Source organism: Saccopteryx bilineata, chromosome 2 (assembly GCF_036850765.1).
Source record: "Saccopteryx bilineata isolate mSacBil1 chromosome 2, mSacBil1_pri_phased_curated, whole genome shotgun sequence".
NCBI lineage: Eukaryota > Metazoa > Chordata > Mammalia > Chiroptera > Emballonuridae > Saccopteryx > Saccopteryx bilineata.
In genome coordinates this window covers 65,209,432-65,230,997 of record NC_089491.1, presented here as the reverse complement: position 1 = coordinate 65,230,997, position 21,566 = coordinate 65,209,432, and the positions used below count along the sequence as shown (strand labels likewise).

Below are 21,566 nucleotides of genomic sequence, written 5' to 3'. Positions count from 1 at the left end.
CTCTCACCACTTCTACTCAACAAAGTACTCAAAATTCTAACCAGAGTTATTAAGCAAGAAAAAAAATAAAAGGCATCAAAATTGAAAAGGAAGAAGTAAAACTTTGTGTTTGCACATAACAAAGTTTATATATAGAAAACCCTGAAGATTTCACACATCATAAAAACCATTAGAACTAATAAATAAATTCAATAGTTGCAGGATACAAAGTCAACATACAAAAATCAGTTGTATTTCTATACAGTAACATAATGCCTATAGTCAGTAATACTGTATTGTGTGCTGTACTTAAAAATTTGTTGAGATCTTAAGTGTTATCTAAAAATAAATAAATAAATGATTTTAAAATAGAGGATGAGAGGAAACTTTTGCAGGCTATGGATCTATTAATAGCATTGTATCTCCCAAATATATGCTGACTTACAAATTTTCTTCAAGTTGCATACATTAAATATGTACAGCTTTCTGTGTATCAATCATACTTCAATAAAATAGTTCTTTAAAAATAAACTATAGGCCCTGGCCAGTTGGCTCAGTGGTAGAGCGTCGGCCTGGCGAGCGGGGGACCCAGGTTTGATTCCCGGCCAGGGCACATAGGAGAAGCGCCCATTTGCTTCTCCACCCCTGCCTCCCCCTCCTTCCTCTTTGTCTCTCTCTTCCCCTCCTGCAGCCAAGGCTCCATTGGAGCAAAGATGGCCCGGGCGCTGGGGATGGCTCCTTGGCCTCTGCCCCAGGTGCTAAAGTGGCTCTGGTCGCGGCAGAGCGACCGCCCCCCCAGAGGGGCAGAGCATCGCCCCCTGGTGGGCATGCCGGGTGGATCCCGGTCGGGCGCATGCGGGAGTCTGTCTGTCTCTCCCCGTTTCCAGCTTCAGAAAAAAAAAAAAAAAAAAAAAACTATATAAAGTAATTATCAATTAGGTACAGAGTAAGCACTTAATAAACAGTAGATATTATCATTCCAGCCCTCCTACATGCTCCAGACAAAATCAGTCACTCTCTACTCTTACTCCCCAGCCCACTACACATCTATATCATTTTATACATTATATCAGAACTGTGTGTTTACACATTGTTTCCATCATCAGATAATGAGTTCTTTTGAGGAAGGGACTGCAAGTGCATTGGTGGCCCCCAAACCAAAGCCCTCAAGAGTATCACATACATGGGAGCCATTTAAGTGTTAACTACAAAAGAAAATGAATGAATGCATCAATCTAGTCATGGTGAGGCAGATAATAAAGCATAAAATCCCAGCCAACTATTATAATTTCACTGTTAAGAGTTTTCTATGATAATTGTCTAAAATGTAAAATAATCCTGCAAGAAGTTGTTATGAGTCACTCATATTCATGAGCTGAGGAAAAAAAAGAAAAGAAATCTGAACCAAATGCAAAGGATACGCCATTCCTCTGATACGCTTGATTTTTCCTGGATCTGTGAGCTGAATGGGCTTCAGGACTCTCCTTATAGGACATGAGAAAAACACTTCACCCCCTCCTCCAGGAGGCATTCCCCGTCGCACAATCTGTACACGTGGTGAGAAAAAAGAGACAAGGATGCAGCAAAGAGTAGGTGACCCAGACACCAGCCCACTACAGTTTACACCAACAGGCTCTTCCTTAGAATGGAGACAAGTCTTTCATATTCAACTTGGCAATCCCATCTAAGTCAGCAGCACCTGATGTTAGTTCCAAGAGGACACATGATAAGCAAGGACACCCCATAGTGTGTCAGAAATAGCAGCAGTCACAGAGCCAGCCATGTCCCAAAGTCAGGCAGGTCTTCATCCTTAAAATGAGGGACTGGCCCAGTTTATCAGTTAATCCCATTTCTTAGTCCTTTTCTCCTATGCATTTAACTGATCCGTGAGAACTCTATATTATGGTCAAGTGCCACTTAAAGATGAGAGATGCGTTTTGAGGAATGCATCATTAGATAACTGGGTTGCTGTGTAAACATCATAGAAAGTACTTATACAAACCTGTATGTTATGGCTACTATATACCTAGGCTATAAGGCAGAGTTAATTGCTCCTACGTTATAAAACTACAGTACATTACTGTACTCAACACTGTAGGCAACTATAACACAATGCTAAGTATCTGTATGACTGAGCATATCTAAACATAGAAAAGGTACAGTAAAAATGCGGTATAAAAGATAAAAAATAGTATGCCTGTACTGGCCACTTACCATGGAGCTTGCAAAACTGAAAGTTGCTCTGGGTGGATCAGTGAGTAGTGAGCAAACATGAAAGTCTAGGACACTACTATGCACTACTGCAGATTTTATAAACAAATACTGTACACTTAGGTTACATTAAGTTTACTTTAAAATATATATATATATTAAAATATATATATATTTTTTTTACAGTGACAGAGAGTCAGAGAGAAGGATAGATAGGGACAGACAGACAGGAACGGGGAGAGATGAGAAACATCAATCATTAGTTTTTCGTTGCGACACCTTAGTTGTTCATTGATTGCTTTCTCATATGTGCCTTGACCGTGGGGCTACAGCAGACCAAGTAACCCCTTGCTCAAGCCAGCGACCTTGGGTCCAAGCTGGTGAGCTTTCCTCAAACCAGATGAGCCCGCGCTCAAGCTGGCGACCTCGGGGTCTCGAACCTGGGTTCTCCGTGTCCCAGTCCGATGCTCTATCCACTGCACCACGGCTTGGTCAGGCAAATATTTTCTTTTTTCAATAGTAAATTAACCTTGCCTTATTATAACATTTTTACTTTATAAATTAATTTTCAACTCTTATACATAACAGCTTAACACACACAGTGTACAACTGTACAAAAATATTTTCCTCCTTTCTTTATATCATTTTTTCTATAAACTTTTTTCTATTTTTTTTAATTTTTAAATTTTGTTAAAAACTAAGACATAAACCCACACAAACACATCAGCCTAGGCCAGTGGTTGGCAAACTCATTAGTCAACAGAGCTAAATTATCAACAGTACAACGATTGAAATTTCTTTTGAGAGCCAAATTTTTTAAACTTAAAACTATATAGGTGGGTACATTCCTTATCGAGGTACCGCCCGCATTGTGGTATTTTGTGGAAGAGCCACACTCAAAGGGCCAAAGAGCCGCATGTGGCTCGTGAGCCACAGTTTGCTGACCAGGGGCCTAGGCCTACACAAGGTCAGCATCATCAATATCATTGTCTCCCAACTTCACATCTTGTCCCACTGGAAGGTCTCAGGGGTAATAACACAAATGGAGGTGTCATCTTCTTATAATAACTATGCCTTCTTCTGGGACATCTCTGAGGAACCTGTCATGAAGCTCCTCTTGAGGAAATATGTCCATGATGGTTTTCTTGGTTCATTTCTTTTTTCATCATAGATTTGCTTGTAAGCAAATAATGCACCATGAAGAGTCTTCTATTAATGAAAACCTTCTCAGTGTTAGGGGCCCACGTTTTCAAACTTTTTAAGGAGCTCTTTGAGTTCTACAAAAGCTTCTGCTAAACCCTTCACTGTGAATTTTCTTTTCTTTTAAATTTTTTACTTATTGATTTCAGCGAGAAAGAAAGAGAGAGAGAGAGAAATATCACACTGTTCCTATATGTGCCCTGACCTGAGGATCGAACTAGCAACCTCTGTGCTTTGGGACAATGCTCTAGCCAACTGAACTATCGGCCAAGGCAAATTTTTCTTTCCTTCTCCTGCAGTTTCCTTTTCTCTTATCTCTTTTTCAGCTATGCATTCCTGTCCTGGTGCCAACAACTCAATTTCTCAGGAACCACCTCTAGGAGCTCCTCAATGCCAGCCTCATCCACACCCAGGTTAAAGTTATCTGCCATCTCAACCACAGCCTTGTTGATTTTTACAACCTCCTCAGCCTTGGAATCTTTTGGCCTGACCTGTGGTGGCACAGTGGATAAAGCATCAACCTGAAATGCTGAGGTTTTTAGTTTGAAACTCTAGGCTTGCCCAGTCAAGGCACATACAAGAAGATACTACGAGTTGATGCTTCCCACTCCTCTCCCATATGCTTCTCTCTCTCCTCTCTAAAATCAATAAATAAAATACTTTTTTTAAAAAAGGGAGGGAGGGAGGGAAGGAAGGAAAGAGAAGAAGGAGAGGAAGGAGAGGAAGGAGAGGGAGGGAGGAAGAGAGGAAGGAGGGAGGAAAGGAAGGAGGAAGGAAAGAAGAAAGGAAGAGATGGAGGAAAGGGAGGAGAGGGAGGGAGGGAAGGGAGGGAAGGGAGGGAAGGGAGGAGAGGGAGGGAGGGAGGGAGGGAGGGAGGGAGGGAGGGAGGGAGGGAGGAAGGAAGGAAGGAAGGAAGGAAGGAAGGAAGGAAGGAAGGAAGGAAGGAAGGAAGGATTCTTTGAAGTCATGGACAAACCTCTTGCCATTCATACACTCGTTGATGACATCACCCCAAGCCCAAGCAGGGTTCTTGCTGTAGTTGTGGGTGTTGTAATCCTTCAGAACTGCACCAGTATCTGCTCAGTGCATTCCTCAGTTGCAGCAATATCCCGGTATAGGCCCTCCTCTCAGGTAGTGGGCCTTAAAAGCTGCTATAAATCCTTGATCCATTGATTTGAACAAAGAGGTGATGTTCAGAGGAAGGAACACCACTTTGATATTAGGATAAAGATCACCAAAAGGAGGATGTCCAGGAGCATTGTCAATATGCAAAATTTTAAAGAGGTATGTAACTCTCCAAATAGTACTTCTCCATTTTGCTGACACTGTAATTCAAGGGGGAACATCTTAGAAGAGCAGCTGGGTCATCTACGACTTCTTCCTGGTCCTGCAGGGCACTAACAGTGTGTGCTTACTGACTGCTCAGAGGCCTGTGGGCTCTCAATGTGCCAGCTCACAAAGGGTTTCAGTTTGTAGCTTGAAATGCTGCCCCCAAACAAGACTGCTGTCCTGTCATTTAAAAGCCTTGAAACCTGGCATTGACTTGGCCTCCTTCAACACTGTAATCAAGTCCAGCCTCTTCTTTCAACATCACAAACACATCTTTGCTTTGGCTAGAATCATCGTAGTGCTGTGAGGGATACACTTCTGTGTCTGGTCTTCAATCCAGGTCATTAGAAGTTTCTCCATGTCTGATATAGGCCCTTCTCAAATGTTTGTTAGCCTTTAATGAAACAGATACTTAAGTAGCTTCCGTCACTTTGTTTCTGTTCTTCAAGATCACAGCTCTGGTGGAATGGGGCATGTCTGACTGGAGAGCAATAACCATCACGGATTTTCTACCTTTGTAGTCCTAATCACATTTTAATTGTTTTCAGGTCAATCACTCAATATGGCCTCTTATTGGCAATATTAACAATAAATTTTGTATGCTTAGGGGCCATAATGAACAAAGCTACACGAGACTGAATCAAGCACAAGAGAAAATGACACGATCAAGGACGTGGCAAACATGAGCTAGATGAGGCTGCTGACGGTGTAACACAGCTTCCATTTTACAGCCAACTTTTTAAATAAGTATAAAGAGTACACTCTAAATGCAATAAAAAGCACAGTATAGTAAACAAGCAAACTAGTAACACAATTATTATCAGTATCAAGTATTATGTACTATATACATAATTGTATGTGTTATACTTTTATATGACTGGCAAAGCAGTAGGTTTTTTACACCATCCTCACCATAAATATGTGAGTAATGCGTCACATTACAATGTTACAACAGCTACATCACTAGGTCACAGGAATTTTTTAGCCCCATTACCTTACAGGGCCACCATTGTATATGTGGCCTGTCCTTGACTGAAATATCATTATGCAATGCGTAACTGTATTAAAAATGAAGTCATTTCTCCTGTTTAAAAACATCAGTTTAAAAAGTAGAGATGCTAAAGAGCTTATGATATCCAGTGTTACCATACTAACTTGATAACTCCTTTCAACAGCAAACAGACAGATGATATATTATTTCTACTAGGTTTTTAAAATACTGAAAATTCCCAGGGCATACAAGTTGGAAAGCCCTGGACATAATTTATATCTAGATAATCTAGATTAAGGAGGCATATGGCTAGAATCCTGGCTCCACTGCTATTAACTGAGTTATTATGCATTGTCATGGGTTGTTTAGGAGTTGTTATGAGGAGTAAAAAATTAATACATGCAGAATGTTTATAATAATGCCTACCACAGAGAAGTGCAATGTAACTATTGGCTACTATTGTCATTACTAAAGGGTCCCTTTCAGCTTAAAGTTTGTCATGTTTGGTTCGTGTCATGTTTGGGTCTTCTCATAAATGGTAACTTAAGCCTGACCTGTGGTGGGGCACTGGGTAAAGCATTCAACCTGGGATGCTGAAGTTGCTGGTTCAAAACCCTGGGCTTGCCTGACTAGGCGGTGGTGCAGTGGATAGAGCGTCAGACTGGGATGCGGAGGACCCAGGTTCGAGACCCTGAGGTCGCCAGCTTGAGTACAGGTTCATCTGGTTTGAGCAAAGCTCACCAGCTTGAGCCCAAGGTCGCTGGCTCGAGCAAGGGGTCACTCGGTCTGCTGAAGCCCCACGGTCAAGGCACATATGAGAAAATCAATGAACTAAAGTGCCACAACAAAAAATTGATGATTCTCATCTCTCTCCCTTCCTGTCTGTCTGTCCCTATCTATCCTTCTCTCTGACTCTCTCTCTCTGACTCTGTCAAAAAAACAACAAATAAACCCCACAAAACCCTCGGAACATATGGGAAGCAACTACTACAAGTTGATGCTTCTTGCTCCTCTCCACCCTCTTTCTTTCTCTCTCTCTTCTCTCTAAAAACCAATAAATAAAATCTTTAAAAATCAATAAATCAATAAATGGTGACTTCAAATGTCACATACACACGTCATATAGCTCTTTCCATGAGTTGGTAAGGAAATATTCTACACAGATATATACAGGTAACAACTCATATATTCTTACCTTTAGCTCAAGTGATTCACCATCAATTCCAAATTGTTTCAAAAGAGGGAGGGCCGTTGCCTTAAGAACATCAACCTGTATTTCAGAATAATAATAAAAAGTCTCATTAAACCTTGAGCTGATGGAAAGAAGAAAAATCCATGAAGCAGGCTGGTAAAGAGAAAGGACACTGGCTTACAACTCGGCATGGAATAACTCTAATCCTGCATAAAACTGAGACTGTATGAACTGCTGGCTCTTCTGAGCCCTTTCCTCACTATGACATGGACACTCACACTACCTGGAAGTCATCGTCATGAGCATCACATGCAAAAGGCAGGAAAAGCTGCTGGGCTCACACAGGAAACAAACTGGGCCCTCTGCTCACTCTTTTAGATATAAACACTATGGAAAAAGTGTCAAATCTTTTGTACTAATCTTTTCCCAACATGGTTGTTTAATCTTTAAAACTTGTGGCATTCCAAAGCCAAAGCAAACCAATAAAATGAAGAATCTTGATGATGCCCACCACACAGGCAGTTAAAGGTAGACAGTGAAAGGGCGGTGGGGAATGAGAGACTCAAACCATCTGAAGCAGCACAAACCCGCAACTGCACAGGCAATGGCCAACTATGACTGCTATCTCCTCCCTATTCAGAACTCATAGTAGGCCCAGGGTCCTTTCTTGTTCATTTGTAGATTCCTCAGAGTATAGGAATGACATTCTAATAACACTGATCTAACAAGTCAGTGAATTCTGTCTAAACTACAACATGGCAAAGCAAATGACTCCCTTACTGTTCCCAATGGGCAAAGACCCCTTCCTCGGCACTGTGGGCGGCTGACCCTATCAGGAGGCAGGGGGAGCAGGCCGCAGGAGCTGACGATGTTGGGGAAAGCGCTGGTCCTGGTTCAGGCTCTGCCTCTAGTGAGCTGCACAGCCTCAGACAACAAAATCCCAATGGTCTGAATTTCCTAATTTCTAAGTTAAGGGCCTCAGCCTGTCTCCAAGTTGCTACATGCTAAGATTTAACAGAATAATACTCTAATAAGGTTTTATAGCCAGTAATAGGCCCACTTAATATTCTTCTATCAGAAAATTAATCTGAGGCAGAAATGACTTATGAAGCCTAGGAACATGCTGAGAATGGATCAGGTGGGGCAGAGCCGTTACTAGGAAAACCCATTGAAGATGAGCTAAATCCAACCTAAATATTAAACACACCCAGACACTTAAAATATGCATTTGGGATTACCAGAACCAAGAGAATTCAGTCTAGGCTAGTATTAAGAGCAACTAGGAAGAAGTCTAAGCCAGATTCTGGAAAAACCAGGCGATACTAGGATGTGAGTTACTCTGCCCACAAGGCTCCCTGGAACTAAGTAGTTCCCAATTCTCCTGGGGATAAGAAAGGCAAGAAAACAGAACAGCCCTCCTGGCTCATCCCACCTGTACCTGGAGTCACACAGGACAAAGTCAGATTTACTCTGAAGGTCAGCCAGAAGCTCGAATATAACTCCAGATGTGGTCCTATCTCCTAAATCCCTTCCCATCTGACATGAAGGGCAGGCAGCTCAGTGTAGTGGGATGCGAGCTGAAGAGCACATGTCGGCCTGAGTCCTGCTTTGCCTCTTACTAGCTGTGAGGTCTGGACACTTCCCTATCTCCCCAGGGCGCGGCTTCCCCGCTGTGTAAAATGAGGGGCTGCACTGGACATGTTCCAGTCTCCAGCTCTGCACACTAGTTTCAGCAGGGATAGGTGGGCTGCAAGTTCTATTTAAGGGAAAAGTCTGAACCAAGTGGCACCTGAAGGCAAGGGCATCAGTCATCCTGACAAGTTCCATTAATCAACAGGTAGAAATGGCATCAGATCCACACCAAACAGAAGACGGGAAGATACTGCTCTCAGTTACCTTGTCTGAAACAGTGACAAGAGCACAGACCTCACAGTTTTTACAAGAATTAAATAAACATGGATACAATTTGTTTGCTAGAACTGTCCCCAGCACACAGCAAACTTGATTGTACTTATTCCCTTCCCAGGATGGCAATGAAAAAGAATGAAATCTTCACCCACCATCTGACAAGGATGTTGGCACCAATAAATATTTACTGGGGGCTCTGGTGCCAAATCACTGAGATTTAAAGGAGATATCCTAGAACTTTGTTCCTCCTCAAAATTTCTCCCCATGTTCTATCCTTTTGCCTGTGAGAGAAAAAGAAAATGTCCCTACCCATTTGTAGGACTTACCCCATCACTTCGCTTTTGATGCTCATGCCCACTAGATTTCTGCAGAAGTTACTCTTATTAAATCCCCCAACCCTTTCATTCTTTCCTTCTCCATTATGTCTCCTCAGCCTACAAGCAAGCTCAAGCCTCCTCCCATTTAAGAAGATACTTTTGACCTCAGCTCTTCAGCGATCAATCTACCTAACCTGGCTCTCCTAACTTCCACAGATGTTCTTCCTACTCATTCCTCAACCTGTGACTGTCCTTACTCTCCAATGACACTGCTCTCAAAGGTTATCAAAACTTCTCATTGCTAAACCTCCCTGCATGATCCTAATTAACTCCTGCAAGGACTGACTCTCTGAGTCCTCCTTGGTTTCTCAGAACTTAACTCCTGTTTGGCTTCTCTAAATACTTCTATCTCCACAGTCACTGCCTGCAGCTCCTCTTCCCTACTCACACCTTAAACATTTATTTCTTCTTCCTCTATTCTCAGTGCCTGGGACCATGGGGCAAAAATGCTAATGCGCCTGGCTGGTGGTGGCACAGTAGATAGAGCATCGACCTGGAATGCTGAGGTTGCTGGTTCAAAGCCCTGGGCTTGCCGGTTCAAGATACATATGATAAGCAACCAATGAACAGCTAAAGTGAAGCAACTACTTCTCATCCTCCAACCCCCCTTCTGTAAAATCAATAAATGAAATCTTAAAAAAAAAATGCTAATACTCAACACAGGCCAGGAAGGGAATTCAAATGAGTGATGAGGTCAGCTAAGCCTCCAGCTAACTGGAGAGATCGTGTCTTTTCCAAAGAGGGCAGCTGCTACTAAGCTCCAATTGTTGGCTGTCGGGGAACACCTACCATCCAGTGCTCCACATCAACCTACTACAATGTAAAATCTGGGTTTCAAACATAAACATTCAATTCAGATACACACACCACCACACTGTGCAGGCCAAAGGAAAAACACCAGTAGACTGACTCAGCCAAAAGATGCCAGGGTTCAACCTCAGCACTGGTCAATTTCACTCTCCTAGCAATGTCAGTAGGTAAGATACTGATGACCTGTCTCTGAGGCTCCAGAAAGTAATTTCCAACTGCTAGCTGGACACTCACATGTGGGCATCTTCCCAGAATACCAGGGAACAGGACCAAAATCAAACATACCAGCCATCATCCAACCACAATTTTCCTCTTCCCTGTCAAAAATTCTTTCTGATCACTATCCTTCAAGTCAACCAGGACAGAAATCATGGGAGTTATTTTATGAACACTTCCTCCTATCCCATATCCAATTAGCTGTCAAATTAGGAAGACACCCCCCCTCCACACTCCTTCATATCTGTGCCTTCCTTCCTACTTCTGTCTCCATTATGTTCAAACTAAATGACACCCCTCCAATTCATGATTCTCTCAGCCTCCAGTTATCTTCCTAAAAGCCAGATTGATTCCATACCTTTCCTTCCTCTAGAAAGCCCTCCCCAACCCTCAACACTTTGCTTGTACCTCTGTCGGAGCCCAGAGGTACTCGGCCTTGCAGTCTCCCTAGATGTGTTCACAGCTGTCCACCCCATGAGACTAAGTTCCTTAACTTAAGGGCAGAATTCATATTCATGCTGGACAGAGAGTACTGTATTTCCTCATGTATAAGATGCTCCCATGTATAAGACACACCTTAATTTGGGGGCAAAAATGTATTACATAAAGTTATTGAACTTAAGTTTGACTCATAAAATTCATGCAACTCCTCATTGCTGTCAAAACTCCCAAGACGAATCACTGTCTTCAACAATGAGTGCAAAAACAAGCACTAAAAAGCAAAAATGCAAGTAAAAACATCTACAACCACTGCATAAGACACACTCAGTTTTTAGACCCCAAAATTTTCGGGGGAAATATGTGCATCTTATACATGGGGAAATACGGTATATGTGCACAGGAACTGACGGGAAATCACATTATTAAAGAGAAAGCTCACAGTGAAGAAGCCACAGGCTGAAAAGATTACTTTTTATCCAAGATTAGGTATATTTATTTTATCTTGGGCGGGAACCACTTACTGTCTAAGGTTATTTTAGCCTTGCAATTAGCAAAAGCAGACAGTCCTGTAGAATATAAAAACATTTCTTTTTTAATACTCTGCATAAGAGTTAAGAATTATTTCTGGGCCCTGGCCGGTTGGCTCAGCGGTAGAGCGTCGGCCTGGCGTGCGGGGGACCTGGGTTCGATTCCCGGCCAGGGCACATAGGAGGAGCGCCCATTTGCTTCTTCACCCCCCCCCCCCTTCCTCTCTGTCTCTCTCTCCCCCTCCCGCAGCCAAGGCTCCATTGGAGCAAAGATGGCCTGGGTGCTGGGGATGGCTCCTTTGCCTCTGCCCCAGGCGCTAGAGTGGCTCTGGTCGCAGCAGAGCGACCCCCCCCCCCCGAGGGGCAGAGCATCAGAGCATCGCCCCCTGGTGGGCAGAGCGTGGCCCCTGGTGGGTGTGCCGGGTGGATCCTGGTCAGGCGCATGCAGGAGTTTGTCTGACTGTCTCTCCCCGTTTCCAGCTTCAGAAAAATACAAAAAAAAAAAAATTATTTCTGGGGAATCCATCTGCTTATCTTTGCCTGTTAATATATATAACTTTTAAAAATATTTCCAGTGATGGCCCTGGCCGGTTGGCTCAGCGGTAGAGTGTAAGCCGGGCGTGCGGGGGACCCGGGTTCGATTCCCGGCCAGGGCACATAGGAGAAGCGCCCATTTGCTTCTCCACCGCCCCCCTCCTTCCTCTCTCTCTCTTCCCCTCCCGCAGCCAAGGCTCCATTGGAGCAAAGATGGCCCGGGCGCTGGGGATGGCTCTGTGGCCTCTGCCCCAGGCGCTAGAGTGGCTCTGGTTGCGGCTGAGCGACACCCCGGAGGGGCAGAGCATCGCCCCCTGGTGGGCAGAGCGTCGCCCCTGGTGGCGTACAGGGTGGATCCCGGTCGGGCGCATGCGGGAGTCTGTCTGACTGTCTCTCCCTGTTTCCAGCTTCAGAAAAATACAATATATATATATATATATATATATTTCCAGTGATAAAAGCTTTGAAGATCATTTCCAATTATAGGAAAAGAGTACAAAACCAGGACACACAGTGTCAAAATCCCCCGTATGCTTCCGGGCCTCTCGCATTACTCTAGGCACCTTCACATCCTCCATCGAAAAGGCTAGAAGTTTCTTCTCAAGAACACTTTTAACTGAAAGGGCCTACTTCCTAGAATCCTCACCAAAAATGCAGGGAAAAAGCAATCCTTTGAAATTACTTTAAATTTCTAAACAGTTTACTCAACATTCCTTTACAGCTAAGACTTTCAGATCCTGCACTGTACTCAGATTCTAGGAAAAAAGTTTATGTACCTGAATTCCCAAGAACTGAGGACTAAGTCTTTTATTGCCTAAGAACACATGAACCAGGCTTATACTCTAAGAAAGTGTATGGGTGATATGGGTGGATGCCAGCAGTTTCTACTTTGCAGCTCACTGAACCACAAACAGGTCTTCCCTGGTTAGAATAGTTACACACTTCACATTCTACCTTAGAAGCCACCCCTTCAATGGTCTTTTTTTTTTTAATGATTTCAGATTTTAAAAAATTTGTTTTTAATTTTTTTCAATTACACTTTATATTCAACATTATTTTGTATTGGTTTCAGATATACAGCACAGTGGTTAGACAGTCATATATTTTACATAGCGTTCCCCTGGTACTTCCAGTACCCACCTGGCACAATACATAGTTATTACAGTGTTATTGACCCTTCATCAGTCTTGGTCCCATGTCTGCAGAGATGAAGAGTCCTCAGTCAGGACTTCACATCATGGCCCTAGGCATCAAGACACATTCCCTGATAGCAGAGCATCTGAAGGTGAGGATCCGTCCCTCCCTAGGAGCGGTCTGAGGCAAGTCTAGACAGGACTGCTCTAAAACCACATACACACACACACACACACACACACACACACACACACACACACACACACCCTGGACTGGCACTAAGACAGCTGTGGTGGCCACACTGAAAATCTCACCTGTATATTAAACTACCCTCCTCATACATGCAGGAAAATTAGCCTGCTTAATAAGAAGGTTGCTTGTGCCCACAAGCTATCAAAGCTCACATATACCATACCTGTCCCTATGCCCTTTTTCTAAATCTGCAAACTTCTCAGAAGAAAAGTGTCCTAAAGTTTATGACTGAAGCCTCACTAAGTCAAGACTATGCTGTAATAACGCCAAGGAAATATTATTTCTCTCTAAAATTTTGGGCTGCTACTTTCCAGCCCCAGCTATCGTATAACCTTATGCAAGTTCCACTCGCACACTTAAACCAACAGAGCCATATTTCATGTCACCTATGATGAGACTGCAAGTATCTGTTCTGAAGGGTCTTAGACACAACAACGAAAGGCACCTTGATAAATGGTAAGTCACTGAATTTGACTGATTAAATCTTGGTTAATCTGTGTCTTAGACTAATTAATCTCTTAAATTTTAAGGCAAGTAATAGAACAAATGCACTCAACAATAAACCTATACTTTATCAGGAACTTGTTTCTCAAAAGATGGGTTGTGATAAGAGACAAAACAAAAATCATATCATGGTTGTCCTCATTACTCACCGAAGGGTCAACCTGGTCACTGGTTATTCCTCGCAGAACTATTCTTAATGGGTACTTCATAAATGGAGCGAGGCAAAGAAGACTTTCCAGGTAATAGCCAATGCTGCGAAGGACACTACAGTCATGTTCCAAGGATCCACCATACAAGAGACCAGGCTGATAATATAAAGTAGTTCCTTACACAAGAGGAAAAAGAGCCACATTCAGCAGAAAACAAAACAAAACAAAAAAAAAACACTTCAGTGCCACAAAAGCAGTTAGTCTCCAGGGGAAAGTGTGACACGGGTATTCAAGAGAATTAAAAACACCATTCCTTTTTTTTAATTTAGTGACAGGAGAAGAGGCAGAGAGACAGACTTCTGTATGTGCCCCAACAGGGACCCAATAGGCAAGCCCACTAGGGGGCGATGCTCTGCCCATTTGGGGCACTGCTCTGTTGCTCAGCAACCGAGCTCTTGGCGACTGAGGCAGAGGCCATGGAGCCATCCTCGGCGACCCAGGGCCAACTTGCTCTAATCGAGCCTGGTTGAGGGGAGAGGGAGAGAGAGAAAAAGAGAGCAAGAGAGAAAGAGAGAGTGAGAGAAGTGAGAGGGGGAAGAGTGGAGAAGCAGATGAGCGCTTCTCCTGTGTGCCCTGACTAGGAATCGAACCAGGGACTTTCACGCGCCAGGCCAGCGCTCTACCACTGAGCAAACCGGCCAGGGACCAAAATGCCATTCTTAAGAGCCTACACTTCAGTCCAAAAGTTGATTTATTGCTGTCAAGCCCCTGTAATAATAATAAACTGAGTGTCATTTAATAAACAGTAATAAATTAAGCCCTTCCCAATGCCATCTGAATTGCCAGAGTTGTGGCAGAGCACAAAGATCCTGACAGGCATCTTAGTCTTCCAACAGCACACTCTCAGGCTACGCTGAAGAAGGGTGTTTACAACCGGTGATCTGAAATCATCAGACCAGTAATCAGCTTCTGCAAGGCCCTTGAAATGGTTTCCCATTTACCACACTCACCAAATAAGATGCCCAGGAAAGGCAAGTGCTTTATGGTAATTCCATTCAACAGTAGCTATTTTAATAGTAACAAATGAAAATACCTACATTTACTTAATAGCTTTATTAGAAATTCTTTATTATCTTTATTCACTTTTTCACTATATCATCCAAAATGTTTCTTACTAGATTAACACATTAGAAGAAAAAGTAAGATACTCTAGGTGATCTGCAGGGTATAAAGGGTAAACAAGGTCTTTTTGCTATTCAAATGTTTTGCAATGTCTTCTGGAACAATTCACCCGTAAACAACTTTAGCAAGAGAGGAAGGAAATATATTCAGTCACTCAAAAGGAAGGCAGTTCTTGGGAGTTTCATAGAATAAATTTAGGTTTTACTATATTAAAAACCAAAATCCCAACACACAATCAGAATCAAAGTCAGAACCATATTTCTCCCACATTTCTCAAAGGGAAAGATTCTACATCATTTATTCTGAACACTATTAATGAGTCACAAGCCTTTAGGTCAAAAAGCTAAAAAAAAATAACCACTAAACACTGCAAATCTATTTATGCCTGCAAATTAACCAAATGAAAAACTGACCAGATCATCAGAATGGAGTCAGTCTATTCTGGGGTGAATGTGTGTGTGGGTGGGTGTTGATGTGTTGGGAGGGGATATAGGAGGTAAAAACAGGATCATATAATGTCTATTTCCCAACCTAAGCTGCAGATGTGACTAGAAATGAATAGAATTACTTGTCCTCTGAATCATCAATGTAAACTGCTGAAAAAATCTCCAGCAATTTCAAAGTAAACAAGCCAAGGATGAGTAATGGAATCATAGCTTGCAAAGGACATCTGAAGTCTGTTGCCTAAAACCTGCTCTCTGTAAGGTATGGCTGAATGCAGCTACAGAACAGCAAGTAGTGGCGTCAGGCCACTTACGAAGCCAAGCTCGTCTTCTTTTTAAAATAATCAACATATAGGAAAGTTCAGATGCACATACACAAAAGGTACAAAATTCATTGAGCCTGCCAAAAGATGTTTGTATGGTCTCCTATACAATGCAAATAAGAGTTTCTAATAGCAAACAAAAGGACGGAAACAGCTTAAATGTTTAATAGTAAGGAGCAGTTAAATTATCATGCCTCCATACAATAAAATACTATATAGGCCCATTGAAATAATTGAAATTAACCTGCAACACCTGTGCTAGTGTAAAGCAAGCTGGGTGAGAATATATTTATATAAAGAGAACCACCTTATTGATGGTCTAAGATACAGAAGTGCCCATGTAAGCAAATGCATATAGAGAAGACAAGGGCACATACCCCCATACCGTGACCATGGCTGCACCTAGTGAGGGAATGGAACAGGTGAAGGGACTTTCACAATTTTTGCATATAGTACTTATTTAAATTTATTTTAAAAGACAAAATAAAAAAATAAAATTCAGCACATACAACTACCTCAGTCTGTTGTAAGATTTTGTTGTGACAATATAAGTAAATAGACTTTGAGAAGTTCTACAAAATTATTAGGCATAAAATAATTTTACTGTTAAAAAAATGAGGCACTTGTTTGTTGAACTGAAATTTTCAGTCTTCTAACTTCCCCTTTTTTTTTTTTTTTTTTTGTATTTTTCTGAAGCTGGAAACGGGGAGAGACAGACAGACTCCCGCATGCGCCCGATCGGGATCCACCCGGCACACCCACCAGGGGGCGATGCTCTGCCCCTCCGGGGCATCGCTCTGCCACAACCAGAGCCACTCTAGCGCCTGGGGCAGAGGCCAAGGAGCCATCCCTAGCGCCCGGGCCATCTTTGCTCCAATGGAGCCTTGGCTGCGGGAGGGGAAGAGAGAGACAGAGAGGAAGGGGGGGGGGTGGAGAAGCAAATGGGCGCTTCTCCTATGTGCCCTGGCCGGGAATCGAACCCGGGTCCCCCGCACGCCAGGCCGACACTCTACCTCTGAGCCAACCAGCCAGGGCCTCCTTTTTTTTTTAATTCAGTGACAGGAGAGGCAGAGACAGACTCCCACACTCCCACATGCACCCCAACCAAGTTTCACCTGGCAAGCCCACTACATAGTGATGCTCTGCCCATCTGAGGTATTGCTCTGTTGCTCAGCAACTGAGCTCTTCTTAGCACCCAGGGCAGAGGCCATGGAACCATACTCAGTGCCCAGGGCCAACTCGCTCTAACTGAGCCACGGCTGCAGGAGGGGAAGAGAAAAAAAGAGAGAGAGAAGCGAGAGGGGAGGGGGTGGGTGCTTCTCCTGTATGCCCAGACTGGGAATCAAACCAGAGACATCCACACTCCAGACCAATGCTCTACCACTGAGCCAACTAGCCAGGGCCTAACTTCTTTAAATAAAGTGCCATTTAAATTGGCAGAGTTCACACATATCTCTACACAATTGCATCACAGACCAGAAACAGGACTTTTCCATCTGAATACAGTATTTATACCATCAAAAGGCTGAGAAATAGATGAATGTTTAAGCAGTACATATGTAGGTGCCTTCCAGAATGGGAAGAAACGGAGCTTACCTGTTTGGTTTATTTCAATTCGAGAACCATTTGTTATTTTGTCCAACAGCCTTATGAAGCTGGCTTCAAAATCTGTAAGAAAAAGAGAAAACAGACTGCTCTCATATTAGGCCACCCTTTCCAAATAGCACGTTCCATTCAGGTACTGCTATGGAGGGTAGGTTACTTGCTGCATTACAGCTGGAAGTTCTCAGGACTTGGGTGGGATGGGATCACTGGTTGAGGAACCTGAAGCAGCTGAAAAGCACTGACTAGCATATGTATGTTTAGTAGAACTATTAAAAACAGTTCAGCTTTGCCTGCCCAGGCGTTGGTGCAGTGAATAGAGCATCAACTGGGATGTGGAGGACCCAGGTTCGAGACCCCAAGGTTGCCAACTTGAGCGCGGGCTCATCTGGTTTGAGCAAGGCTCACCAGCTTGAGTCCAACGTCACTGCCTCGAGCAAGGGGTCACTCGGTCTGCAGTAGCCCCCAGGTCAAGGCACATATGAGAAATCAATCCATGAACAACTAAGGAACCACAACAAAGAATTGATGTTTCTCATCTCTCTCCCTTCCTGTCTGTCTGTCCCTCTCTCTGATTGTCTCTGCCACAAAAAAAAAAAACACACAAAAAAAAAACCCCCAAAAAACAACAACAAAAAAAAAACAGTTTTCATATTACACAAAAAACAGAAGCTCTACCAGCAATCTAGCGGCTTAACAACCACAAGACCTGTCCTTCTGAACTCAGGAGCACATGCCAAATAAAGGAAAAATAGCGAAAGCAGAGAAAAGTTTTTTTTTTGGTTTTGTTTTTTTTTTTTATATTTCTGAAGCTGGAAACAGGGAGAGACAGTCAGACAGACTCCCGCATGCGCCCGACCGGGATCCACCCGGCACGCCCACCATGGGGCGACGCTCTGCCCACCAGGGGGCGATGCTCTGCCCATCCTGGGCGTCGCCATGTTGCGACCAGAGCCACTCTAGCGCCTGGGGCGGAGGCCACAGAGCCATCCCCAGCGCCCGGGCCATATTTGCTCCAATGGAGCCTTGGCTGCGGGAGGGGAAGAGAGAGACAGAGAGGAAGGTGCGGCAGAGGGGTGGAGAAACAAATGGGCGCTTCTCCTGTGTGCCCTGGCCGGGAATCGAACCTGGGTCCTCTGCACGCTAGGCCTACGCTCTACCGCTGAGCCAACCGGCCAGGGCGAGAAAAGTTTTAAAGTCAAATTATTCCTTGTTACAGAATACCTGAGAGAACAAATTAAATTGAGAGCTACCCTTTATCTCACACCTTATGAGGTCACTGTCTCTCCCATTCAACCAAGTGTCCCATCTTACTGATCCAGAGCTATCTAACCAATTCAGTTTTTAATTTCATTATAAAGGTGCTTGGTGTACAGTATTACTGCCACCTTTTTTAAATGTCTGAGAAAAGACTGGAAGGAAAAACACTAAATGTTAATGGGTTTTTCTACATGGTAGGGTTGTATATAAATTTAATTTTAAATTTTAACATTCAAATTTGGTTCAGTTCCTTTTAGGAACAGATTGTTATCTAAAATATAAAAGCTGGTCATTCTTTTTTTTTGTTACAGGGACAGATAGGAACAGACAGACAGGAAGGGAGAGAGATGAGCAGCATCAATTCTTTGTTGCGGCACCTTAGTTGTTCATTGATTGCTTTCTCATATGTGTCTTGACGGGGGGGGGGGGGGGGGGTGATGACAGCAGACCTTGTGACCCCTTGCTCAAGCCAGTGACCCTGGGCTCAAGATGGTGAGCCTTGATCAAACCAGATGAGCCCGCACTCAAGCTGGCGACCTTGGGGTTTCGAACCTGGGTCCTCCGCATCCCAGTCCGACATTCTATCCACTGCGCACCACCTCGTCAGGCTGGTCATTCTTTATAAAGAGATATAAAAGGGCAAGAACACATTTTAAATGTGAAATATGAAAGGAAGTAAAGTGAATACTCAGGAGAATATGTCCTCTAGCCTTCCCCTGCGTTGATCTTACACACACACACATACACACACACACACACACACACACACACAGTGCATGCTTGCTTCAATCTACTGCTCATAAGCAAAAATAAGAAGTCCAACTCTTCTGCATCGAAGGTATGGTAACTGTCGGACACGTTTATACAGTTACCACTCGTGTAATAAACTAGCCGAGTTTGAGAGCATAGACTCCAGCAGTCACAACTGATCCCAAAGGGTCAGCATATTAACTAAGCAATTCCCACCCACCTGTTTTGTTACTTAACACTGTCCCATAATTCCTGTTAGCAGACTCTGCAATCAATACAAAGACCACTAGCTAAAGTCAGAGAAACTCTCATTTGTCCTGAAACAAGTAATGATGGCTAATAACAGTGATTGTGTATTAATGCTTACCTTAAAGCCATCCATTCTCTCATTTAATCCTCAAAACCCCAAGGCAGGAAGTACCATTCCCACTTTATAGAAGGCTTTAAGCTCAAGAATGCCTACTAGCTCAAGTTCGTCCTCCAAAGTTCTTAAGCACATCAAGATTCTACTTTGCCTCAGTTTAATCTCTCAGAGCCAACCTTTTCCTCTAAAAATTCATGGCACCTTTTCTTCCTTTCTTTTTTTAGGTGAGAGGAGGGGAGATAGTAAGGCAGACTGCTGCGTGCACCCTGAGCAGGGTCTACCCAGCAACCCCATCTGGGGCCAATGCTCAAGTACCAAGCTATTTTTAGCACCTGAGGCTGATGGGCTCCAGTAAAGCTGTCCTCAGCACTCAGGGCCACGCTCGAACCAACTGAGTCACTGGCTATGAGAGTGGGTGAGAGAGAGAAGGGGGAGAGGGTAGGGGGAGAGAAGCAGATGGTCTCTTCTCCTGTGAGCCCTGACGGAGAATAAAACCTGGGAAATCCATATGCCAGGTAGACGTTCTATCCAGAGCCACCAGACAGGGCCAGCACCTTTTCAATTACAAGCAGTGACCTACTGAAGGATCCTGCAGACAATTTAACAGGCCCCAATCACCATTTATTTTTAATGAAATTAGAATAGAATAAACAGTATTAAAGTAACTGCACATAGTAAAGGTACTGTTTGTGAAACTTTAGTGCACTTGCACATGTTATTAGGTTGTGGTGTAAGTAGCATCACAAATGTTTGTTTTTTTTTGTTTTGTTTTGTTTTTGTATTTTTCTGAAGCTGGAAACGGAGAGAGACAGTCAGACAGACTCCCGCATGCACCCGACCGGGATCCACCTGGCACGCCCACCAGGGGGCGACGCTCTGCCCACCAGGGGGCGATGCTCTGCCCATCCGGGGCGTCGCTCTGTTGCAACCAGAGCCACTCTAGCACCTGGGGCAGAGGCCAAGGAGCCATCCCCAGTGCCCGGGCCATCTTTGCTCCAATGGAGCCTCGGCTGCAGGAGGGGAAGAGAGAGACAGAGAGGAAGGAGAGGGGGAGGGGTGGAGAAGCAGATGGGTGCCTCTCCTGTGTGCCCTGGCCGGGAATCGAACCCGGGACTTCTGCACACTGGGCCTACGCTCTACCACTGAGCCAACCGGCCGGGGCAGCACCACAAATTTTGAAAGTAACTCAACTGCCTGACCAGGTGGTGCAGTGGATAGAGCGTCAGCCTGGAATTCTGAGAACCCAGGTTCAAAACCCTGAGGTTGCTGGCTTGAGGGTAGGCTCACCAGTTTGAGTGCGGGGTCACTGGCTTGAGCCCAAAGGTTACTGGCTTGAAGCCCAAGGTCACTGGCTTGACTAAGGGGTCTCTCACTTTGCTAGAGCCCCCCAGTCAAGGTACTTATGAGAAAGCAATCAATGAACAACTAAGGTGCTGCAACAAAGGCTTGATGCTTCTTATCTCTCTCCCTTCCTGTCTGTCTGTCCTACCCCCTCAAGAAAAAAAAGAAAAAGAAAGTAACTCAATTACAAAAGTTAATTAGAAAACTAGAAATTATTTTTATGGTCTTTTTTATACAGAGTAATTCTATGACTTTTTTTAAAATCAGGCATGATCGATATACCATAATGCCACTTTCTAATTATGTTTATAGAAAATGCAAGATACTTGGCACAAAAAAGGAAAACCCTTTTTTCCCAGGCTTCCAAGGTCCCTAAATGGGAAAAAGGAACAAGCATATATGAATAATGCCCAAAATTAAACTCCATAGCTTTTTCAGAGTAGGAAAGAAAAAAAGCATGACTTCAAAAGAAAATTGTTTTGCTTTTTTTTTTGCAATCCACAGGGGCTCTTAAGCATGAAGACAGTTTAAAATGTTCAGCAGAGGA

At 43.7% G+C, this 21,566-nt stretch overlaps 1 protein-coding gene across 5 annotated transcripts in view; it reads right to left on the bottom strand.

Annotated features, from left to right (window-relative positions):
* RCL1 (RNA terminal phosphate cyclase like 1) overlaps positions 1–21,566 on the bottom strand; it is a 67,033-nt gene that overhangs the window by 34,594 nt on the left and 10,873 nt on the right. For 3 of the 5 annotated variants that reach the window (XR_010729086.1, XR_010729087.1, XM_066257192.1), the window contains exons 2-5: positions 17,299–17,370; positions 13,755–13,930; positions 6,906–6,980; positions 1,401–1,525 (exon numbers count right to left, since the gene is read on the bottom strand). Coding sequence is in view for 3 of the 5 variants with exons in the window: in XM_066257192.1 (XP_066113289.1) it covers positions 1,401–1,525; positions 6,906–6,980; positions 13,755–13,930; positions 17,299–17,370 (448 nt within the window). In the remaining 2 variants the exon portion in view is untranslated. The remainder of the gene's footprint in view (positions 1–1,400; positions 1,526–6,905; positions 6,981–13,754; positions 13,931–17,298; positions 17,371–21,566) is intronic. The other 2 variants (XM_066257193.1, XM_066257194.1) reach the window with 2 other exon arrangements.